At 40.9% G+C, this 20869-nt stretch overlaps 2 protein-coding genes across 8 annotated transcripts in view; one reads left to right on the forward strand and one right to left on the reverse strand.

Moving 5' to 3' along the window:
- Positions 1–6: 6 nt before the first annotated feature.
- LOC116401446 (uncharacterized) lies at positions 7–16759 on the reverse strand. 2 transcript variants are annotated; one of them, XM_031879845.1, is made up of 6 exons: positions 16371–16759; positions 15810–15919; positions 11282–11408; positions 10731–10841; positions 1702–2263; positions 7–1256 (listed from the first exon to the last, which is right to left on the reverse strand). In XM_031879845.1, exons 1-6 carry the CDS (start codon positions 16707–16709, stop codon positions 790–792), a joined length of 1716 nt encoding a protein of 571 aa, XP_031735705.1. In that variant the 5' UTR covers positions 16710–16759; the 3' UTR covers positions 7–789. The 2 variants fall into 2 exon arrangements, with proteins under 2 accessions (XP_031735705.1, XP_031735706.1); XM_031879846.1 differs by lacking the exons at positions 15810–15919; positions 16371–16759 and adding an exon at positions 11775–12457.
- Positions 16410–20869, forward strand: part of LOC116401447 (nuclear valosin-containing protein-like) — a 15734-nt gene continuing 11274 nt past the window's right edge. The window contains exons 1-3 of one of the 6 annotated variants that reach the window (XM_031879847.1): positions 16426–18903; positions 19071–19145; positions 20780–20850. In XM_031879847.1, the coding sequence (XP_031735707.1) occupies positions 19089–19145; positions 20780–20850 (128 nt within the window). In that variant the 5' untranslated portion in view covers positions 16426–18903; positions 19071–19088. Of the gene's footprint in view, positions 19146–20779; positions 20851–20869 lie in introns of all 6 variants that reach the window. The other 5 variants (XM_031879848.1, XM_031879850.1, XM_031879849.1 and 2 more) reach the window with 5 other exon arrangements.

A 20869-nucleotide genomic window follows, 5' to 3' on the forward strand; every position in this document is an offset into this window, starting at 1 on the left:
TTGCTCAGCTGTGATGGCCCATGGAAGAATGCGACATCACCCTGTTTCAGCTAAATTCCACCGACGTCAATCTAGAGAAAAGGCAAGAACACAAATACAGAAATCCCACAAGTGAAATCACATTTGTACATTTGTGTACATGAGGGACATCATCACTCATACTAAGATATTTATTGGGAAAGATGTTTTTCAAAACTTGCTGACTGGCTATTCATTTGTGTATTTATACATTGCTTCTTTCAATTATTTCTACAAGTAAGACAGGTATAAGTACAAGTGAGGAGGTAAAATTTACATTGGAGTTCATTTAAACAAGTTTATTAAGTTTTTATAGAATGTGAAAGTATCTTGTCTGGAGAATTCTACCTTTAGGCTTGACTTGTGGCGGTAAACAATTGTTAGTTTTGTCCCTTATGAGGAGCAGTGACTGGGGTGAGTTCCAATTATCTTATATTATAATTACCTTATATCCTATCAACAGTGGACTCCAATGAAAACAAATACCACTGCAGCATTACCCACTTCTCTGTTGTCAATCCATAAACTCAGGATGTTCCTTCACTGTAACTAACAGTTTTTAGTTTCTGTACTTAACAAAACTACAATCTTTTTACAGCCATAAGTCAAGCCAACAAGGGTGAGTGTTAAATAATTAAAACGACTCGTTTAATGCACTGTTAAATCTTGGTTTACAGACTGATAACAGCTTGTATTGGTATTGGCTTGCTCAGTAGTTTTGTTCTTGATAATTTCCATATACAGTACATGTAAACTAGCCTGGAGAGCATGTTATTTCTTGTGACGCTCGACTATAACAAAGCTTTTTGTCAGCTGCTCCTCATCTCTGCCTGTTTCTGCTCTCACAGTATCCTCTACTTCCTGCTGTTCTGTATTGTCTCCTCCTGTACAGCTCTGGCAATCTGCTGTACTGGCGGCCAGTGTTGAGTGGTGACACTCAGTATGCTGCTTCTGCTCTTCCATCATTGCAGGATCAAACTGAGAGGATCTACTTGCTGGCTTACTGAGGTTCTCCTCCTCTGCCTCTCCATCTGTGTTTGCCTCTCTCTGTGTCTGACTCCTCTCTTTATTTGTGTTTCCCTCTTCCCTCTTGTTTTCTTCTTTTCTCTTCACTTCCTTTTTGGTCTCTTGCACATGGAACTGGCACATGCTCTCTGCCAGCTCCCTTAGCTCCTGCACCTCGTCCGTGGAGCTCAGAGAGGGAAGCTTTGGGTTAGCCGGTCTCTTATTTTGTAGGTCTGTAAAAATCAGAGTTTCATATTTATGCTGCAGGTGACAGTACAGCAAGTAACAAAACCTTAGTTTTCCAAGGCAAAAATAATCAACAAATGAAACGTAAGTGCATAGAGCGAGACTCTTCTTCTTAGAAAAGAGAGTCTGTAATATTTCAACATAATGAAAATTAGGGGGGGGGGGGGGGCAATGATAATAGACTGACATTTTGCCATACAGTTTATACTGTGGTAGCTATCGTTTGAATATCTCTGGTTCTCTCTTGTTTTAACCTATAAACTTTTACATTATTATGAGATTATGTATCCTGTGATAGGAGGATTTTAGACTCCTCATTCATGGGATAGAAATTTGAGCTACAGCTTTTTCTGGTATTCAGTGCACGATATATTTGAAATTGTGTACATATGTTACCTGAAATTTAGTACTTTAGATGTGTGAGTGTGTTACCTGCTACCGTCTGCTGCTGTGTCCAGGCAGGAGGCTCTGCTGTGGGCTGAGCCTCTCCATGTTTCAGGCTCTGCTCTGCTTTGGCTGCAGCTCTCAGTGTGATGTGCAGAGAAATGGCCTGAGGACCCCTGAGCTCACCATCATCTCTGCTTCCATCAGTGTTGTGGCTGCTATTGGTGTCTCCTGCGGCGGGCTCACCACTGTTCATGTCATTACAACCACTGCCTCTGCAATCGTCACCAAAAACTTCATCAGCTTTGCTGCCATAATTTTTACTGCGTATAGTTGTAGCAGAGACTTTGGTGCCTTTAATACACTCTATTTTGGGAACCTCAGCAGCTTTACTGTCACCACTGTTATCATTGGTGCTAATAGTGTGAACGTCTTTACTGCTGCTGTTTGCTCGTTGATGTTTGTCTGGTAGCAGAGGACGGCCCCTGAAGGCAAGGTCAGGGTAGGTCATCTGCATCTCCATAATGGACTGGTCTACGCCAATGAGATGGCAGCATCGAGGCTTGGGCTGGGGTTTCACTGCAATTCTGGTGTCCAAATACAGAGGTACCTGACGAAATAAAACAAAGCTGAGTTCAGTACAGGGTGCAGTTGGTTTGTTAAGGCCGGTTATGTTTGTTATCCTGGTTCTTCAGTCTGTCATGTCAGGCTGGGTCATGTGCGTTGATGATGTATGCTGACATGCATTATACTTGCATGCTCATTCTTTATTTTTTATTTATTGTGTTTGGTTGTTCTTTTTTTGACAGAGTGGTCCAGCTTTGGGACACCCCCAGACCCTTTACCTTTAGTTACTGGTAACTCATACTTCCTTCCCCATGTCGCCCGCTCAAAAGGGAACGGTCAGAGTGACCCAAATTGAGCTCTACATAACATAACAGTCATAGTAGATGCTTTTATCCAAAGCAACTTACAATTCAGATTCTATCACATACACTGTAGGCACAGCTATGGGAGCAATTTGGGGTTAAGTGTCTTGCTCAAGAACACATTGACATGCGACTAGCGGTGCCGGAGCCAGGAATCGAACCGCCGACCATCTGATTGAAGGACGGCCCTGCTCTCCACTTAGCCCCAGCTCTAGCCACCGGGGATGGGGCGGAGCACGGCCCCAACAGTTCCCATCCAAACAAAGTTATGGGGGCGGTGACAGAAGGAAAAATAAATACTCAAATATGCCGAAAAAAAAGAAAAGGCTATTTTTTAACAGTATTGCAATAATTTACCTAAGTTTATCTAGTTCTATATCACTTGTTCATACAAAATGGTATGAAAGTCTGACAGAAAATCAAAGTTGTCTGTCTTACTGTGTGCCATCGCGCATCTGTATGTGTGTGTGTGTGTGTTTACTTGACTGTGTATACGCGAGTAGGAACCATAAAAAACTCTTGCACTCAGGCCCATCATTAAAAGCTGATTCCTCTGTTTCGTACATCCAAAAACTGAATGCATCTAGCAGTGTTTCCTTTCTCAAGTAAAATGTGAGGTAAATTTGGTAAAATGTTATCAAATTTCAAAACATGTCAAATCATGTATTTAATGACACTGTTGTTTTTAAAACCACTTAAAATATTACTGATAGCACCTTTAAATATAATTTGTTTACATTCCATTATTTTGTTCAACTAGTTTTTAAAACTTTGGAAAATAATTTGAATATGTTTTCTATCTAAATCATGAACCTGAATCATAATGGACTAAAGTTTAAAGTTAAAGCTGTCTAGTTCTTCTCATTGTGTGCTGCTATGTTGAAATGACAAGTAACATGATTTGGAAAAGAGCTGCTCCATTACAGTTCTCATAGCTCTCTGGTCCCACTCATTTTCCATCAGCTTCTTTTCTTTATTTATTAGGGCCCGAGCTACCGACGTCGGGCCGCGAAGGCCCTATTGATATTGTACCCGTTTGGGTAAACGTATGCATGGTTGGAGGACTTGTTGGAGGACAAACTCACCAAATTTTGGAGACTTGTCAGGCCTGGTGAATATAGCCATCTGAAAAACAATGCATCTTTCTATGTTAAGAAATGGCTCTCTAGCGCCCCCTACAAGTCGGACCGGCGACGCCCCTCGGCCAGTATGTCCGATTGACTTGAAATTTGACACACATGTCCACTTGAGCTAGAGTTACAAAAAAGCCAATCAGACCCCTAAGCTCCGCCTACTTAGATTTTCCGCCATATTGAATTTAGTGTAAAACACATTTCTGCGAACTCCTCCTACATGCTTAGTCCCATTACTACCAAATTTGCTGTAGATCATTACTGGATCTACGTCATCAAAAGTTATGATATCTCTTTTCGTTTACAAGATATGTACCAATAAACTTCTTAGGGGCGTGGCTTAATAGCAATACATATAACTTCTCAACCGTTTGTCCTAAAATTACCAGATTTTCAGCATATATGCACATTGCATCCTCTAACATACCCTGAGATTCATTTTGCATTCAACAACTAGGGGGCGCAACAGTAAACCCTCGAAGTTGTGCTTTTTGTCACCTTTTGCAGATTTCAGCCTTCGCACTTTAACGAACTCCTCCTAGAGATTTTAAGCGATCAACTTCTACTTTGGTCAGGATGCTCTTAAGACCTTTGTGATTAAAAGTTATCAAAATCGAGTTTTCATCAAAGAACCTTGACGTGGCGTGGCGGCCATTTTGCCTCATTGTTTATGAAAAAATAAGTTGTTATAACTCCAAGGTACATTATCCAATTTGCACAAAACTTCTTATGCATGATGCTACTTCAAGCCTAAACATACTTCAATTGAAAATATTTCAATAACTCATAGCGCCGCCTTCTGGCTAAAGGAAATGTCATATTTTATACTTTTATTTATTCCTCCTAGCCAGGTTAATAATAATAATAATACATTTTATTTATATAGCGCTTTTCATAAAACTCAAAGACACTTTACATTAAAATCATCATATATAAAAGCAATACACTAAAAAGATAAAATACACAACAGTGGTCACACATTAAAATCAGTTTTGAACAGGTGGGTTTTGATTTGAGATTTCAATGTGCAAAGGTCAGTGCAGTTTTGGATGTGTTTGGGGAGAGAGTTCCAGAGGGAGGGGGCAGATATGGAGAAGGCTCTGTCACCCCATGTCCGGTGCTTGGTCCTGAGTGGAAGAGACAAGAGGTTGGCATCAGAGGAGCGGAGCCGACGGGATGGAGTGTGGTGGTGAAGCAGGTCGGTGAGATAGGAGGGGGCCTGATTGTGGAGGGCTTTATGAGTGAGGAGAAGGATTTTGTATTGGATCCGTTGTGGGATGAGGAGCCAGTGGAGGTTCTGGAGAACAGGGGTGATGTGGTCACGGGAGCGGGTGTGGGTGAGCAGGCGAGCAGCAGAGTTTTGGATGTACTGGAGTTTATTTAGGATTTTGGATGATGTGCCGTGGAGAATGCTGTTGCAGTAGTCAATTCTTGAGGTGATGAAGGCGTGGATCAGAGTTTCAGCAGCAGATGAGGAGAGTGATGGGCGGAGACGGGCTATGTTTTTTAAGTGGAAAAAGGCAGTTCTGGTGATTTGTTTGACGTGGTGTTCAAAGGAGAGGTTGCTGTCGAACATGACTCCAAGGTTGCGGATGTGTGGGGAGGGAGACAGAGTGGAGTTGTCGATGGTGAGGCAGAAGTTGTGACTGGTTTTGGTGAGGGATGTGGGACCGATGATGATCATGTCAGATTTATCACAGTTCAGTTTGAGGAAGTTGGTTTGCATCCATGATTTAATGTCAGTGAGGCAGTTGGTGAGAGTGGAGTGAGTAGCAGTGGTAATGGCCTTTGTGGAGATGTAGAGCTGGACATCATCGGCATAGCAGTGAAATTGAAGACCATGTTGACAGATGATGTTACCAAGAGGGAGCAAGTACAGGATGAACAGAAGAGGACCAAGCACCGAACCCTGGGGGATGCCTTGAGACAGAGGAGCAGTGGTGGAGGTGCAGTTATTGATACTGATGAAATGTTGTCCGTTTGTGAGATATGATTTAATCCAGGAGAGAGCAGTTCCGGTGATGTTGAGGGAGGATTCGAGGCGGGAGAGAAGGACGTTGTGGTTGATGGTGTCAAATGCTGCAGTGAGGTCGAGGAGGATGAGAATGTTGAGGTGACCAGCGTCGGAGGAGAGGAGGAGGTCGTTGGTGACTTTGAGGAGGGCTGTTTCAGTGCTGTGCTGTGAACGGAAACCGGATTGAAATGGCTCGAAAATGATCGTTGGAGATGAGGTGGGCTTTGAGTTGTGTGGCGACAATGCGTTCCAGTATTTTTGACAGAAAGGGAAGATTGGAAATGGGACGGAAATTGCTCATGGTGTCAGGGTCAAGTCCAGGATTTTTGAGGATGGGGGTGACAGCAGCCAGTTTAAGTGTGTTGGGGACTGAACCGGAGCTGAGGGACGAGTTAATGATGACTGTGATGAGTGGTGAGATGGCTGGGAGACAGTCCTTGACCAGAGTAGATGGGATAGGATCCAGGATGCAGGTGGAGCTTCTCATTCCAGTTGTGAAGTTTGGCAGCTCCAATGGGGACACAAGGGAGAACTGAGAAAGGGGCTGAGTGGTGGAGGAGGGGGGGGGGCAGGTGGAGAGATGGAAAAGGTGGGGGAGGTGTTCAGGTTGCTGTAAATGGTGTCAATTTTTGTTTGGAAAAATGAAAGAAAAGAGTTGCATTTGTTCACTGTGAAGGATGTGGAGGTGTTGTCCTTGGGTTTGAGAAGCTTGTTTATTGTGGAGAAGAGAGCCTTTGGGTTAGAGGAGCCAGAGTGTATGAGGTGTGAGTAGTAGGTGGACCGGGCTGAAATGAGAGCGTCTTTGTATTGTTGAAGCTAGTCGGAGAGGGCTTGGAGATGGACTGTTAAACCGGTTTTCTTGCAGAGTCTTTCAAGCTGGTGCTTTCGAGATTTCATCTGGTGGAGTTCAGGAGTATACCAGGGAGCTGAGTGTGTGAATGAGACAGTTTTGGTTTTGATGGGAGCCAGCTGATCAAGACAGGAGGAGAGTGTGTTATTGTAGTAGTTTACAAGATCGGAGGGATTATCAGACAGCGGGGCAGGGGAGGCAGACATGGTACTGGCAAGAGAGGCTGAAAGAGTTGTGGGGGAGATAGATTTGAGATTTCTGAAGGATATGTTGCGCTTCGTTTTTGGCATGGGGATAGGGATGTCAATGTCCATGGTGATAGCCAGGTGGTCAGAGATGTTGAGGCTGGAGAGTTGCGGTATTGTGAGACCAGTGGAGCAGACCAGATCCAGGATGTGACCTCGGCTGTGGGTGGGGAAGTTGATATGTTGTGTGAAGTTGAAGCATTGTAGTAGTTCCAGGAATTCTGTCGTAGATTTACAGTCAGTGTTATTAATGTGGATGTTAAAATCACCTAGGAGGAGAACGGAAGGTGAGATGGCACATAGCTGAGTCACAAAATCTGAAGTCAGAGAGAAAGGAGGGATTTGGCTTAGGGGGGACGGTAGATTACAGCAGCAACCAAAGGAGTGGGACCAGAGAGTTTGAAGGCAAGGTGTTCAAAAGAATGAACGGCAGGAATGGGAATGGTGGTTGTTTTAATGTCCTTCCTGTAAACAGCAGCAACACCACCTCCCCGCCCCTCAGGACGAGGTTTGTCAATGTATGTGAATCCGGTGGGAGTGGTCTGGTTTAGTGAGAAGTAGTCCAGGGTTTTATGCCATGTTTCAGTGAGGCAGAGGAAATCAAGGTTACTGTCTGTTATGAATTCATTCAGAATGAGGCTTTTGTTGTTGAGTGAGCGAGTGTTGAGCAAAGCCAGTTTCAGGTGACGTTGCTTTGTGATATGCTGTGAGGACTGAGGAAGGGGTTGTGGTGACGTAACAAGGAAGTTCGGGTGCGACAGGACCAGAGGGATGGGATGGAGTTTGGGGACGTGAAGTTGTAAGTGAACATGCGGCCAGAACCTCTGTGTGAAGGATGGCCTCGGCGAAGTATTCCATGTTCTTTGAGAATGTCCATGCAATCCGGACGCAGGTGGTTGTTGAAGTTGTGAAGATCTGACGTGGAGTACAGCGGCGGCATGGTCCGGTTAGGGAGCGCTAGCAATAAGCTAGCATTAGCTGGTGACCAAGAGCCGGCTGTCCGTGAGAGGAGAAGCGATTGGCCGTTTTAAATTGCCTCTATAGCACCCCCTACAATATTTCAAAAGAGCAGCCCCAGCGCTATGTTTGAGCTACATGTATGAAACGTGGTAGGCACATGTATCCTATGGAGACTTAAAAATAAGTCTCTTGGGACCATGCTCTAAACCCTACCGGAAGTCTGCCATTTTCAATTTTGTATGAATTTATACAATATTTCGACGATGCAGCCCTCGCAGTACGTTTCACTATCTATATATAAAATTTTGATGCATAACATTTGGTAAACAGATGTATCACATGTAGACTGACAAAAAGCCCTTGGAGCTCTAAGCTCTAAACCCAACCGGAAGTCAGCCATTTTGAATTTAGTGAAAAAAACCACATTTTTGCGAACTCCTACACGCTGGGTCCGATTTCTACGAAATTTGCTGTGGATCATAAGTGGATCTAGATCATCAAAAGTTATCGGAAGTCGCCTTTTCTCTACGGCAATCCTGAAGGACATCATATCTCCAATACAAAACGATAAACATGAGACAGTCTGTTACAATAATAATAAATAAAAAATACTTACCTGTTTTTTTTTGTTGTTGTTTTTTAATTATTATTATTATTCTTTTTTTTTTCCCATCTCAAAAGGCTCAAGGACATACATACACACACACACACACACACATACACAACTGACTATAGGATGTTTGCTGGCTTTTATCCCACTGTTCTTGTCATCCTCTTGTTGTTATATACAGTATATGTATTGTCTCTTGTCTTTCAATTAAAAGAAAAAAAATTATAATAAATTTAAAAAATGCGTTAACGTGCGATAAAATAATTGTCGGCATTAATTAATGAATGCGTTAACGCGAAATTAACGCGTTAACTTGTCCAGCACTAATATATATATATATTTTTTAAAGCCAATAATGCCAAATTATTTGGGGGGGGCTGAAGAACATTTTGGGGGGGCAAGTTAGGACAAGTTCGCAGGAGGACCTCTGGCTGGAACTGAACCGCACGGATGTTCTGTACAACCGCGGTTGTTGTGAATTCTTCACAGACAAAGACGATAAAGTTACGGAGCTTTTATTCTGAAATTGTATTGGACGGTGCGGACTGTTTCCGCTTCCGGTTGCGCTAACGGTAGATCTTACGTAGGACCAACGGTCGAATCAGATCGAGTCATTGACGATGTAAGTGATAGAAGTGTAAATCTGAAGCTATGTGGCGTAACTGTTCCGTTTGTTGTTGTACTTAATGTTTTTAAGTGCATTTACTGTCAGTGTTTGTCATGTAATTAGCCGTCGAAATAATAGCCCAAAGTTGAACTAAGTGGCTAACCTGGCTAGCAAGCCTGTATTCTGTGAATGTATGTGTGTTTGCTTTAAGAGTTTACTATTGCTAGTATTTCAGTTCTATAATTCGTTTTCTGTGTTTATTTCAGAAACTCGGTCATTCATCGGTCATCTATTGTTCAAACTCATTCATCATCTGTAAATCTGTCAACAAACTATAAGACTGAATACAGAAACGTATGGATCAAACAGATGTCTGCGTGTTCTCTGACCGGAACCCTGTAGTGGTCAATAATCATCTTTAAATCAGCAACTCAGGGGTCGAATCCCCAACAGCGGTATTAAACTCTTTGTTACCAAAGAAAGGAGGATGGACTTTGTCTTTAAGTGAACAGCAGCTTTGGTAAGTGAAGTGCTTTTGTTTTTTTTTACATCTGCAGTAGCTTTACTACTGTGTTAATTTGTCTATGGTGTCATTTTTATGATATGGTTAATATTGTTCCCTCTGATGTGAATAATATTTGAATGGCTCGTCATATACGTATTGTACATGTGAGTTTGTTCTTGTCATTGTGTTAATTACATTGATTTTGACTATATGCATCGTCCGTTAATGACGAAGCATTCCCTCATGCGCAGGGTTAGGGTCCGGACATTTGATTCTCTGTTTGGGGTTTTGTTTTCTTTTACAAAGCAAGAATTATGGTCTGGAGAAATGTGGATTGTGTGGCGATTACTTTAGCCCTGTTTGAATCAGTAGGGAACAGCTAAACGCTGCGGGGCAAGTTTGTAGTGTGAGTACTGCTGTTGTTTTCCTGCTAAGCTAGTTTAGTATAGTGTGCCTCCCAGAACACATGCGCCTCACCAGAGTACAAATTTGTGGTTCCGGGGTGGGAGTGTCAGACAGCATGTTGCCGGGTTGAGCGTAGTCCACCGAAAACATTATATTTCCCACAATTTAAGCTTCTGCATTTTCCAAATGCAATAGTATTATTCAAACGTATTGTTCGGTTCGTAAGCCTCATACCAAACGATTTAATACGAATACGTGTATTGTTACACCCCTAGAAACAAATAATAACCCTGTCACAATTCAGCTCCACACCCTCCTCACTCTACTTGTCAGTCACTCCCTCATCAGTTCTAACTCCCTTCACCTGTTCACTCACCTGCCTCTGATCAGTAATCAGGCCCCTATATAGACTCCTGCCTCCCAGACACATTTGCCAGATTGTTCTTCGGTTTTCTATGCCAGACTCTCCAGCACGCTCTTACGGACTGATCTCCTGTTACCGACCCTGCCTGCCCCTGTTCTTCCCGCCTTGCCTGACTCCCGGTAAACCCACCAGCCTTCTGATCCTGATTAACTCTGCCTGCTGTTATTGAAGTTTGTAATAAAAGCCAAAGATCCCTGGAATCCTGTGTGTTGCATTTGGGTCCATATACAACCGGTTACAAACCCGTAGCTGTGACGTCATAATGAGGTTATTAGGAGGTGGTTCAACTGTAGTAGGACAGCGCTGAAGGCCCAGGTATAAAATGCACGGCCCGCCACTGCATTCTCAACACAGTCACCCAAACTTCTGCACTTTGCCCTTCCTCATATATATACCTCTTCCATCGTCTTGTTCTCCTCTTCCTTTTGTCCTAATATTGTCTTCTTCTCTGTAGGTTCATCCAGTTTTGTAGACCCCATTCTCCTCTGGAGAACCTCCAGAAATTCCTGCAGTGTAAGGTTACAGCACATGAAAACCATGAAATGACACTGATCTACTGTAAACCCTATCCTATGGCTGCCATTCATTTACATATAGGTGTTGGGTGGAGGACTGGTAGATAGATAGATATTTATTCATCCCCAGGGGGAAATTTGTTTGTTACAGCAGCAAAGATATACTTCAGCAAATGAAGTAACAGAGTAAAAATATTAACTATGAAAAATGCACAATATATACAATAAAATAACAGAGTAGAACATATTAGATACTCAGTATCACTATCAGTATTTTCCATGCTAATGAGATACACTGACAATGTGTGTGTTTATATATCCCCAAATGTGTGATCTAAGTGTTTCTTTTTTTTAATTCATTCCTTTCTAAAACTTAACTTATGTCATTAAAAGGCAAATATTTAACATGGTTGGACGATTTGTGATCTTACCTGTGGTCCCAGCTGATCCTTCTCCAAGATCTTCAGGAGGTGGTCACATTCCACCCTGGCCAGCAGCAGTTCGAAGCCCAGTAGCATGGCCCTGTCTGGGTTAGCATCCTCACTGAGTCTGTATTCACTGAAATACATCAAACAGTTAGAGGACAACTAAAGAGAACAAGACAAATGGTGATGGATGAGAAGAGCGGACCAAATGCTACTTCACAAATGACAGAACCTGGCCTGAATCCAACATGTTGGTAACTTTCCCCATTTGCTTCAAGATTCACTCCCTGATTTAGTTGGTACAACCCCAAACCCCCCAGTTTCCAAATGTTACGTGTACATTTAAGATCAAATGTGATTGAAAACATTTACAAGCATATAGGGGTTACTTGTGGTTCCTAGAATCTCAAAAAGTAAGATGGGAGCCAGAACCTTCAGCTATCAAGCTCTTCTTCTGTGAAACCAGCTTCCAGTTTCAGTCTGGGGAAGACACACTTACCACATCTCATAGTAGGCTTCAGACTTTCGTCTTTGATAACGCTTATAGTTATGGCTGGCTCAGGTTTGCCTCAGCCTTTAGCAGCATATCTAGGGGCTGGACTAATGCTGCGTTCACACCAAACGCGTGGCGAATTCATCGCGCCTCATATTCGCATCCATCGCGCTGCCGGTCAAAACGCCGGGGACCAAGTGTTCATTCGCGTGAATCGCGCGAATCGCGCTGGACGTGCCGCAAATTCGCATCCATCGCTCCGCGCCATCGCAAATTCGCGCCGCGCCAGTCTCATCGCGTCTGTGCATAGACTTTGTATGTAATCTACTGGCGCGAATAATTTGCGACGCGTTTGGTGTGAACGCAGCATTAGACTGCTGTGGGACTTCGTAGGATACATTGATCTCCTCTCTCCTCTTCTCTCTCTCCTTCTGTATAAATTCATGTCCCATTAATAAACATTACTAACTTTGCTTCTTCCCCGGAGTCTTTGTACTTTCTCGCCTCACAGGTTCTGATGGATCGTCGTTATATCTGGACCGTGGTCCTGCCTGACACCCACTGACTATGACTAATAATGATAGTAGCATTATTATTTGTAGTCACGTTATTACTATTGCCAATACCATTGTTTTTATTATCATTATTATTCTACTATATCCACTGCTGCTATTATTAGTAATTGTAATTTTTCCATCATTATTCTGCTTATTACTATAATTATATTAATATGCATTGAATGTGTTGTAACTCTGTTATGATGTTCATTCTGTACACATGACATCTATTGCAGCTTTGTCCATCCAGAGGGATCCCTCCTTTGTTGCTCCCTTTAAGGTTTCTTCCTTTTTCCCCCCTGTTAATCCTCTTAAACCCTAGACCTATTTTTAAGCCTCTGCTCGAAAATTGTGTACCCATACTAAAAAGACTTTCATTCTGTAACTACAAGGTCTATTTTAATAATTGTGATGCTACAATTCAGGTAACACTTGTGAGATGTGTTGAGATGTGAAAATATTGTGTATATGTTACTGGTTAATAGTGAATGAAGATGGCACACAGCTCAAATTGAAAAAGTTTCAGGTTCGCCTGGAAAAAAAAGCACTTGTATTGAAAATATTTATTTGAAATAATGCAGATCCAAGCCTAAAAATATGCCACAGTCATAGCACAACGTGTTTACAGTCTCCACAACACATTTTACTTCGATTGAGTGAAGCAGGCCAGCATAAATGAGGTCTGAGTACGGACAGTCAAGCCAAATTTTCATTTTTGGAACCAGCTGTTGCGCTGCTCTATTCTAATTTTATATACTATATAACTATATATTAACTATATATTCACTTGTCTTCAATAATCCTAATAAAGCAGTTTGGCATCATTTTGAGCCATTTTGAGCTGTCATATCTCTCCTCCATGGAATATTCTCGTCTCTGTGTCTTTGTAAGCCTTTGTAAGGCCTGTGATTGGCGGATTTCATCATGTGACACCTTATTCAATGCGGAAGAGACTCACGAAAGCAGTAGGCGGGTTATTTAGTAGATTGACAGCCTTCTAGCCACTAAAAATCTCTATCTGCTTGGCACAACCCCCATGAGTAAAACCATTGGTCCAGGAGGGGAATGCTGACCATTTCCACATAGAAGCTCCTAGGACCGTCATTTCAATTCACACAGACAGTGGGGGAGACGGAATATAATGCTTATGCGGATTTCAATGGATTACCTGCGTTTTTCGGCATGAAAATCAGCAAAAGGTACGCGGCGGTTAAATTTTTTTTCTGGGGAGCGGTGTGTTGTTAGTTGGCTTTGTTTATGTAACTTTTGAACGGTTTGATGGAGAGGAATCTAAAGAGTATGAATTGACGCGGGGTCGAATCCTCATGCTTCCGCATGTATCAATCCGCCATGATAGCTGCCAGCTTTGTGATGGGAGATGCAAACGGAGTGCATACGCCGCCGATTTTGGGCGAGAAATACGTGATATTGTGGTAAATCTTCTAGATATCTTCTAGATATATTAGTTTGTGTATAATTGTGTTTGCAGTGTGTAAAATGGCTCCCATGGTTGTTTCGCCCAGAATCTCTTTGTTACATAGGTATATGATATGTCATAAAATATAATTTTATTCATTTCGCAAAAGTGAATTGTACACGTGTGTACTCTGTGTACTCTGTCGCCCCCAAGAAGTACAAGAAGTTTTAAGTTTTTTTGGGGGGAGTTTGTCCTGTCGGGGTCCCAGGACAGAAGAAGTCATATGTGTACAGATTGTAAAGCCTTGAGGCAAATTTGTGATTTTGGGCTATACAAAATAAATCTAATTGAATTACAAAATTAGAACTAGAAAATTTCGCAAGAAAGTTTGACAGTGTGGCTTTTACTGCCCGAAGACGTCGCAATATACATGCCAATATTACCGGTAGTGTCATTGAGGTTCAATTGAAATATCGCTTCTCTCTTTTCTGCATTTTTGATTCATACTCTTGGATTGAATCTTGTATTCTTGATGGACAGTCCACAAATCGCTCCCGTCATTTCTGTATTGGAGATATACATCTTTGTTTGAGAAGCCTTTGGAGATATATACCTTTGTTTGAGACACATACCTTTGGAAATGATTTCTGTATTTGAGATATATACCTTTCAAAATTACATTTCTGTATTTGTGATGGAAAGACTTGTACTTAACATTTCTTAACATGAACCTCATTCTGAGCTTCATGTTCAGATACAGTTACTCCATGGGGCTTTTATTTTGAAAGGGTGGGACTGGGGTGATGAGAGAGGGGGAGAGGAGGCATAATCATAATATTTGACACACATACACCGAGGTTATTAAATGACAGGCTTCATCACAAGCATTCCAGTTAGAATTCACTCTGTGGGGCTTTTATTTTGAAAGGGTGGGCTGAGAGGGGGAGAGGAGACAGAATCATAATGTGACTGAAGTAACTGAATACCTCCAAGTCATGTGTGTGACTTTTATCTAAGAGAAGATGAGCCCCCCATTTCTGACATCATAAATGGCTGTCCATGAACAAAATTCTCAATTTGAATAAAGTGATTCAGTGTATTAAATGAGTTTGTTATTGTTGTTTTTATTAATAAATATGACTCATCGATTTCGACAACAGGGTCGTCCTTCAATCAGAGGGTTGGCGGTTCGATCCCCGGCTCTGCTAGTTGCATGTCGAAGGTGCCCCTGCCATCAGTGTGTGAATGGGTGAATGATGACAAGTAGTGTGAAAGCGCTTTGTGTGGTGGTTGGAAAGACTAGAAAAGTGCTGTACAAATACAGTCCATTTACATTTAGTTTTACTGTACAGCATTCTGGAGTTTGTGGTAATGTTTGGATCACAGGAGTCAGAGACAATCATACGAAGCCACCACTGGAATCTAATTCGCTGAATAGTATACTAATGATAATAGTGTAGCCCGATCGTTATCTGTAACTGCGAAGAAATACGCCTGGCAGAATGTGGCCTATGAGTGAGGAAAATTAATTTATAAACAGACTTTTGTATAAATGATCCAGTAAGTGTGTTATTATAATTCAAGTTCTATATGTCCAAATCTAATTTTGACAACCTCTGGCGACTAAATCCTGGCATACGCCTTGTGATTTTTGCCCCCCCCCTGACCCCGGGGTTGGAAACCACTGTTCTCGAAGATCTTTACTTATTGTAGATACATTTTTTTGTATTTATACCACACTTGCTTTGGCAACATAAACATATGTTTCCCATGCCAATCAAGACCATTTCAATTGAATTGAATTGATTTTCTCACAAAAATTTAAAAGAGAACATATGAACACTTGTACATTTGACATATTATATCTTAGGTGCTTGACATGCTTTGCCAAGACATCTTAAGTCTAACTCACCTGGCTAAAGTGCAGGCCTAATTCACTGTTTACAAGTGGATGTGTGCATGGTGTATGTTTCTCCTGGCAGGGAGACACCCTAGCCATCGTATTGCTTGATGTCTAAACCATTTATTGTCACTCTTGTTCTGGTTCTTATTTTCTTTGTTCCCTACCTTTGTGGAGTATCAGTACGGGGCAGGTAGCCAATAGAGCCCAGGACTGACTGAATGGTAGAACTGCTGAGAACTGGCAGGAGACAGTAAATAAATGGACCAGTAAACGTCTGAAAGAGACAGAGAGAAAAATAAATACATTTATATTATTTATCTATTTATTATTAAATAAAGAAACAGTAGTTTATTAAGGATCGTTAAAATGTGGTCATTAAAGATTTGTGACCAAGATATGTAGAGAGTGTGACATTTTATAGTTAAAAAATAATTTCATAATCGTCAATGCTCTCTGGTCTACAACTCATGCCATGGAGACACTAGCTGTGTCCCAATTCAATACGAAGCACTAATTTAAGGCAGGTTTGAGTTTGTATTCAGTTTCTGTACACACTGAAAATGTGTCAAAATTAAGTAACTTCATAATTTAATCCGATACAATGCTTACATGTTGAGTATTCCTCAATTCACTTTGAATTACCCCTACACACGGGGTAATTCAAGTTACCTGAAAGGCAGTGGCTGAAGAAAAACAAACGAAAGAAAGAAAAAGAAGAAAGCCACCTTAAGTGTCTTGATCTCTTTCTTCCAGGGTTGAACGAATAGATTGACGCAGATAGTTTCCAGCAGTTCGGTGGCTTTAATAAAAGCGTTCAGATATTTCCTTCCGTATGTGCTCTGTGATATACAATCCTGCCTTACAGCCTGGTAGAATGGGAACACGGTGAAAGTCTCTCTGGGCTCTGGCTCCCTCAGCAGATACTGAGCCGCCTTCTTCAGCAACGAGGGATCGCAGCACGGCCGAACCTCTGGACATGGCTGAAGGTAATGGTTCACATAATCTTCATAAACCTCCTGCCGGGAAACCTCCGCCTGTTCTTCTGTTCTGTGATCGTCCTTCATGACTGCTACACCGTCAGACCAGGCCTAGAACATAAAAGGAGGAAGTAATTACCCTAAAATAACCTTACGAGGAAGTGAAAGTGAGAGCAGCTTTTCTCTCATGGCGTATGTGCAAATAGTATAAACGTTTTTCTTAAACAGGTATTTATTCACAATTTAAAGTAAATCTGAGTTTACAAATACAATAACTTAAAAAAACTAAATAACAAGAATAAATAAAGCTTTTTACATCACAATGAAACTGTAAGCTACAATTAAAATAGATTAGCTTATTTTGTGTTTGATACAAATAAATTAGAAAATATATACTAATAAAGAAATTGGGTAAAAACGAGATTGAGGGTCTGTGCACGAAGTATAATTAATTTGCCATTGTTGCTGTTGTATAATGAACAATGTCAGTTTAGGGGCATTAGCTAATCTCATTGGTCTACTTGTGTTAATGTGTATTCTGCTATGTGTTGTTCGATAGCCAATGCTGCCTAAACGCAGTTAACGCTTTGTCTGTGGTATTTTTGCATTGAATGAACACGTGCAAATGCAATTCAGCGCACCAAAACATCAGCTTGTTCCATTATCAAACTTTAATAATGAAAATGAAGTAAAGGAAATAGAGAATCATAAACAGAGACAGCTCGTAAACGTTGCGCTTTTTCAAACGTTGTGTGCTCCAACCATAGATTTATGGAGAGCTAATTCAAAGAAATAAACAAATATTCTAAATAATGTACATAATATATAACTGTCATAAAGTCATATTTCTGCCACTTTCCCACAATTGAACGTGAATAAACTACAATGGGCACAAACACTGAATTGTTTGTATATAACGATTCATTATATCATCAATTTATTGATTTAATTAAGGCTTTTTAAACTATTTGGGTGAATGTTTCCGGCTATAGTGTTAAGACTTGTGATGAGTCTGACTGTAAAAAGAGCTGATTTACCCTGAATTATAACTTTATTGCTGGCTGACTGATTGACTTATCGTGGCTGCAAACCTGCAAAAGTCATCCAGTGACAATAATACCTTATACTACATCCTCCGGTACAGTAGGTGGTGGTATGCACTGTAAGCAATGGTTGCACTGTCATTAAACTAAAAAAGAAGAGGGGGAAGCAGACGAAGAAGAACAATGTTCGTTTCCGGGATCGTCACGCTGACAAACCATGGTTCCATAATACGTCCATGTGCTAGATGTTAAACCGAGTTACCATCACAACAAAATAATTGGTTACGCTTGCCAACGTGGTGGTGTTTTTGTTGAGGTAAATAACCTTGTTTTGTTTGACTGAGAATGCGTCTGTGGTTTGAATCCAGTCTGCTTCCACATTATAGCGGGTGAATGTGCCACTGGTGTTTTATGTTTTGTGCCTCCTATTTTCCGTTCGTTATTTCTTAAAAGAATGTTTGGTGAACGTTAAAGCTATATTTAAGAAATGATGACAGTATACCTAATGATAAATGATCAAAAGAAATTTTCCCGTTAAAGTCCCCCATATTAGCGGGAACAAGCTACTTAGATGTGAGAACTTGCTGCAGTATTTTTTAAATTTGTATAGGCTATATGACTTATCTATTAATACCAATATATGTTTATTGTTAAATCATTCAATTGGGTATTGATGAATAATCTTTATCCCTGCTTAATATTAATTTGTGTACATTTGTCCCTGCTGCGAGTGGAAATCTTCTGCGAGCTGTTCATATTGACTGTTGGAATAAGAAGAATGTAAGTGGTGTATGTGATGAATAACTGTGAAGTGGTTGACTTGTGATAAAAAGGAGAGTCAGCTGAAATATTTATTGAAGTTTGGTCAAGGAGAATAGAACGTGGTGACTGCAGGTAATATTTACCTTTGACAGAATTTAGGACCTGCTCAAATATTCAGGATTCTACATGGGAAAGTTCTGTAGTCTATCAATCTCTCCAAGATGTTTCCTGGAATCCTGACTTTACCTCTTCCTATACAAAGACACAGTTTGTTGTCTCTATAAGTATGGGGTCTGTGAAGTTTTCCGTGTGAGTCAGAAGCAAGATACAGCCAGCCTCTTTGAATCTATCACGTGTGAATGCACTGTAACATCACTTAGATGTGTAACAAACAGCTCATTGACCACAGAGATTCATTGACTTACTTTTTTACACGCTCACAATGAGATTCTGTCGAAGACTTTGAAAAACAGCTGGTAAGTGTACCCTGAGTTAAGAATATTTGGTCAGTGAGTTGGTTATGCCAATAAAACCCTTCGCCTTTCCTGATTGGTTGTTTTGTATTGCCGATGTCATTGCTCCCGAAAAAGAGTGTAGAATACATGCTGTGCTATATTTCTGATTTTGGTCTATCCTGCTGCAGGATCAAATAAGCACAGGAATGAAGAACAGAAGTGGTGGCTGTCTGGACAGTCGGCTCAGACCGAGAGTGGAGCAGGTACAAATCCTTGTTCTCATTCTTCTTCGGATGTATGTAATGAGTTCAGATGTATTGATTTCACAAATAAGCCAAAAAGATTGTGTCATTTCACAGTTCAGTATAAACAGATAAGCTCTTTCCCTTTCACTGTACTGCATCATATCTTACACACTCACACGGCCATGGCTCAGTTGGGAGCGGGCGTTTACTATTCGTAGCCTTAGTTTAAATCCTGATGGGCAGGTGGCACCTTGCATGCTAGCCCTGCCATCAGTATATGGATACATCCCAAGTCTCTTATTTGTCATTTCCTCACTTGAACCGTAAGTTGTTCTACGCCGCCATATTGGCGGCCGTCCCAAAGCTATCATTTCTGCTCTGAGGAGCGTGGAGGGATCTCTGAGGAGCCCTGAGTGAGGATGCACGAGAACAGGCATCCAGAAAGTGTTTCACTTTTCATAAGTTATGTGATTGGACGCTGTAGCTGATCGGACTGATCTGATTGTTCTCAACATCACTGGAGTTTAATACCCGAGTGAAGACAGATCACAGATTAAACTCAAGCTTTATATTTGGTTTGTTTTCTGATTCGCCATCTGGTTTAAATAGTTTGTTGTAGGTCTGAACAACAAAAGCGCCACAAACAACTTTCTTCATTTATTAGAAAGATTTGTCTTTTCTTGATCTAATATTTCCTTAACTTTTATTATGGATACAATTAAAGTTAGAGAGAGCTGGAGAGACGAAAAACTTTTTACATCATTTATCATCATTTCCATTCAGTCACGTGAGGCTGATCGTTCCTGAGTGTCGGGTTTGATGAGTTATGTCAATTTCCCCTAAAACATTGAGCCTAATAAATTTATTCCAGTATTCAAGAGAAACCATAATCATATTCTGGGTTATTTAATAATGACGTCATATTTCAAAACATACAGATGCAATTAATGAATAAATAACACAAACTCATTCTGCCGGTAAAAATCGATCCTGCACTTATAAACAGAGCGGTATACTAAATGCAGTTTGTTAACAGGTAACGGGCTACAAAAAAGAACACACTCTGACAGTGATGATTACTGTGTCTTTATTAGTAAAAGTACACTGATCATGTGTGCAGATACAAACTCCATCTGTTAAAGCCGACTGATCCAGCTGTGAGTGAATGTGTGTGAATTGGTGAAGAGTGGTCGGAAGACTAAAAAGGCCCTGTATAAATAATAGTCCATTTACACACCAAATCATCCATTTTTATAGCACATCATACACAAGATAAGAAAATAATGCTGAATCAAGACATACAAATTATGCCATTTGACAATCTTACCTTTTCAATACTCATTCACCAAGCAAAGTAATAATAGCAATAATAGAATAAATGTATATAGTATTTACGTCAAAGAGTAAATAAACAGGTGACGAGGATAAATGTCTTCATGGGACGGTATGGTAACTGCCAGCCATCAGAGGATATGAGGGAGACAAAAGCAGTGATGTCATGTAAATCTAATATCCCTCTTGTTCTTGCATGAAGTGCATAATGCTTTATCAGTGTTATTTTTCTTGTTAAATCCAATCAGAGATTGGGTCTAAATATCTGATGATGTTGTAGTTAAACCTGGACCCTGTTTGATGTTGAATTCTGGTTTCAGTATATGACGACCTGCACCAGGGAATATGTGGACCTTTCAGCTATGGCCATGGAACTTCAAAAACTGTACAGGCAAGTGCATCATTTAAGG

Source organism: Anarrhichthys ocellatus, unplaced genomic scaffold (genome assembly GCF_004355925.1).
Source record: "Anarrhichthys ocellatus isolate YVR2014 unplaced genomic scaffold, GSC_Weel_1.0 scaffold453, whole genome shotgun sequence".
NCBI lineage: Eukaryota > Metazoa > Chordata > Actinopteri > Perciformes > Anarhichadidae > Anarrhichthys > Anarrhichthys ocellatus.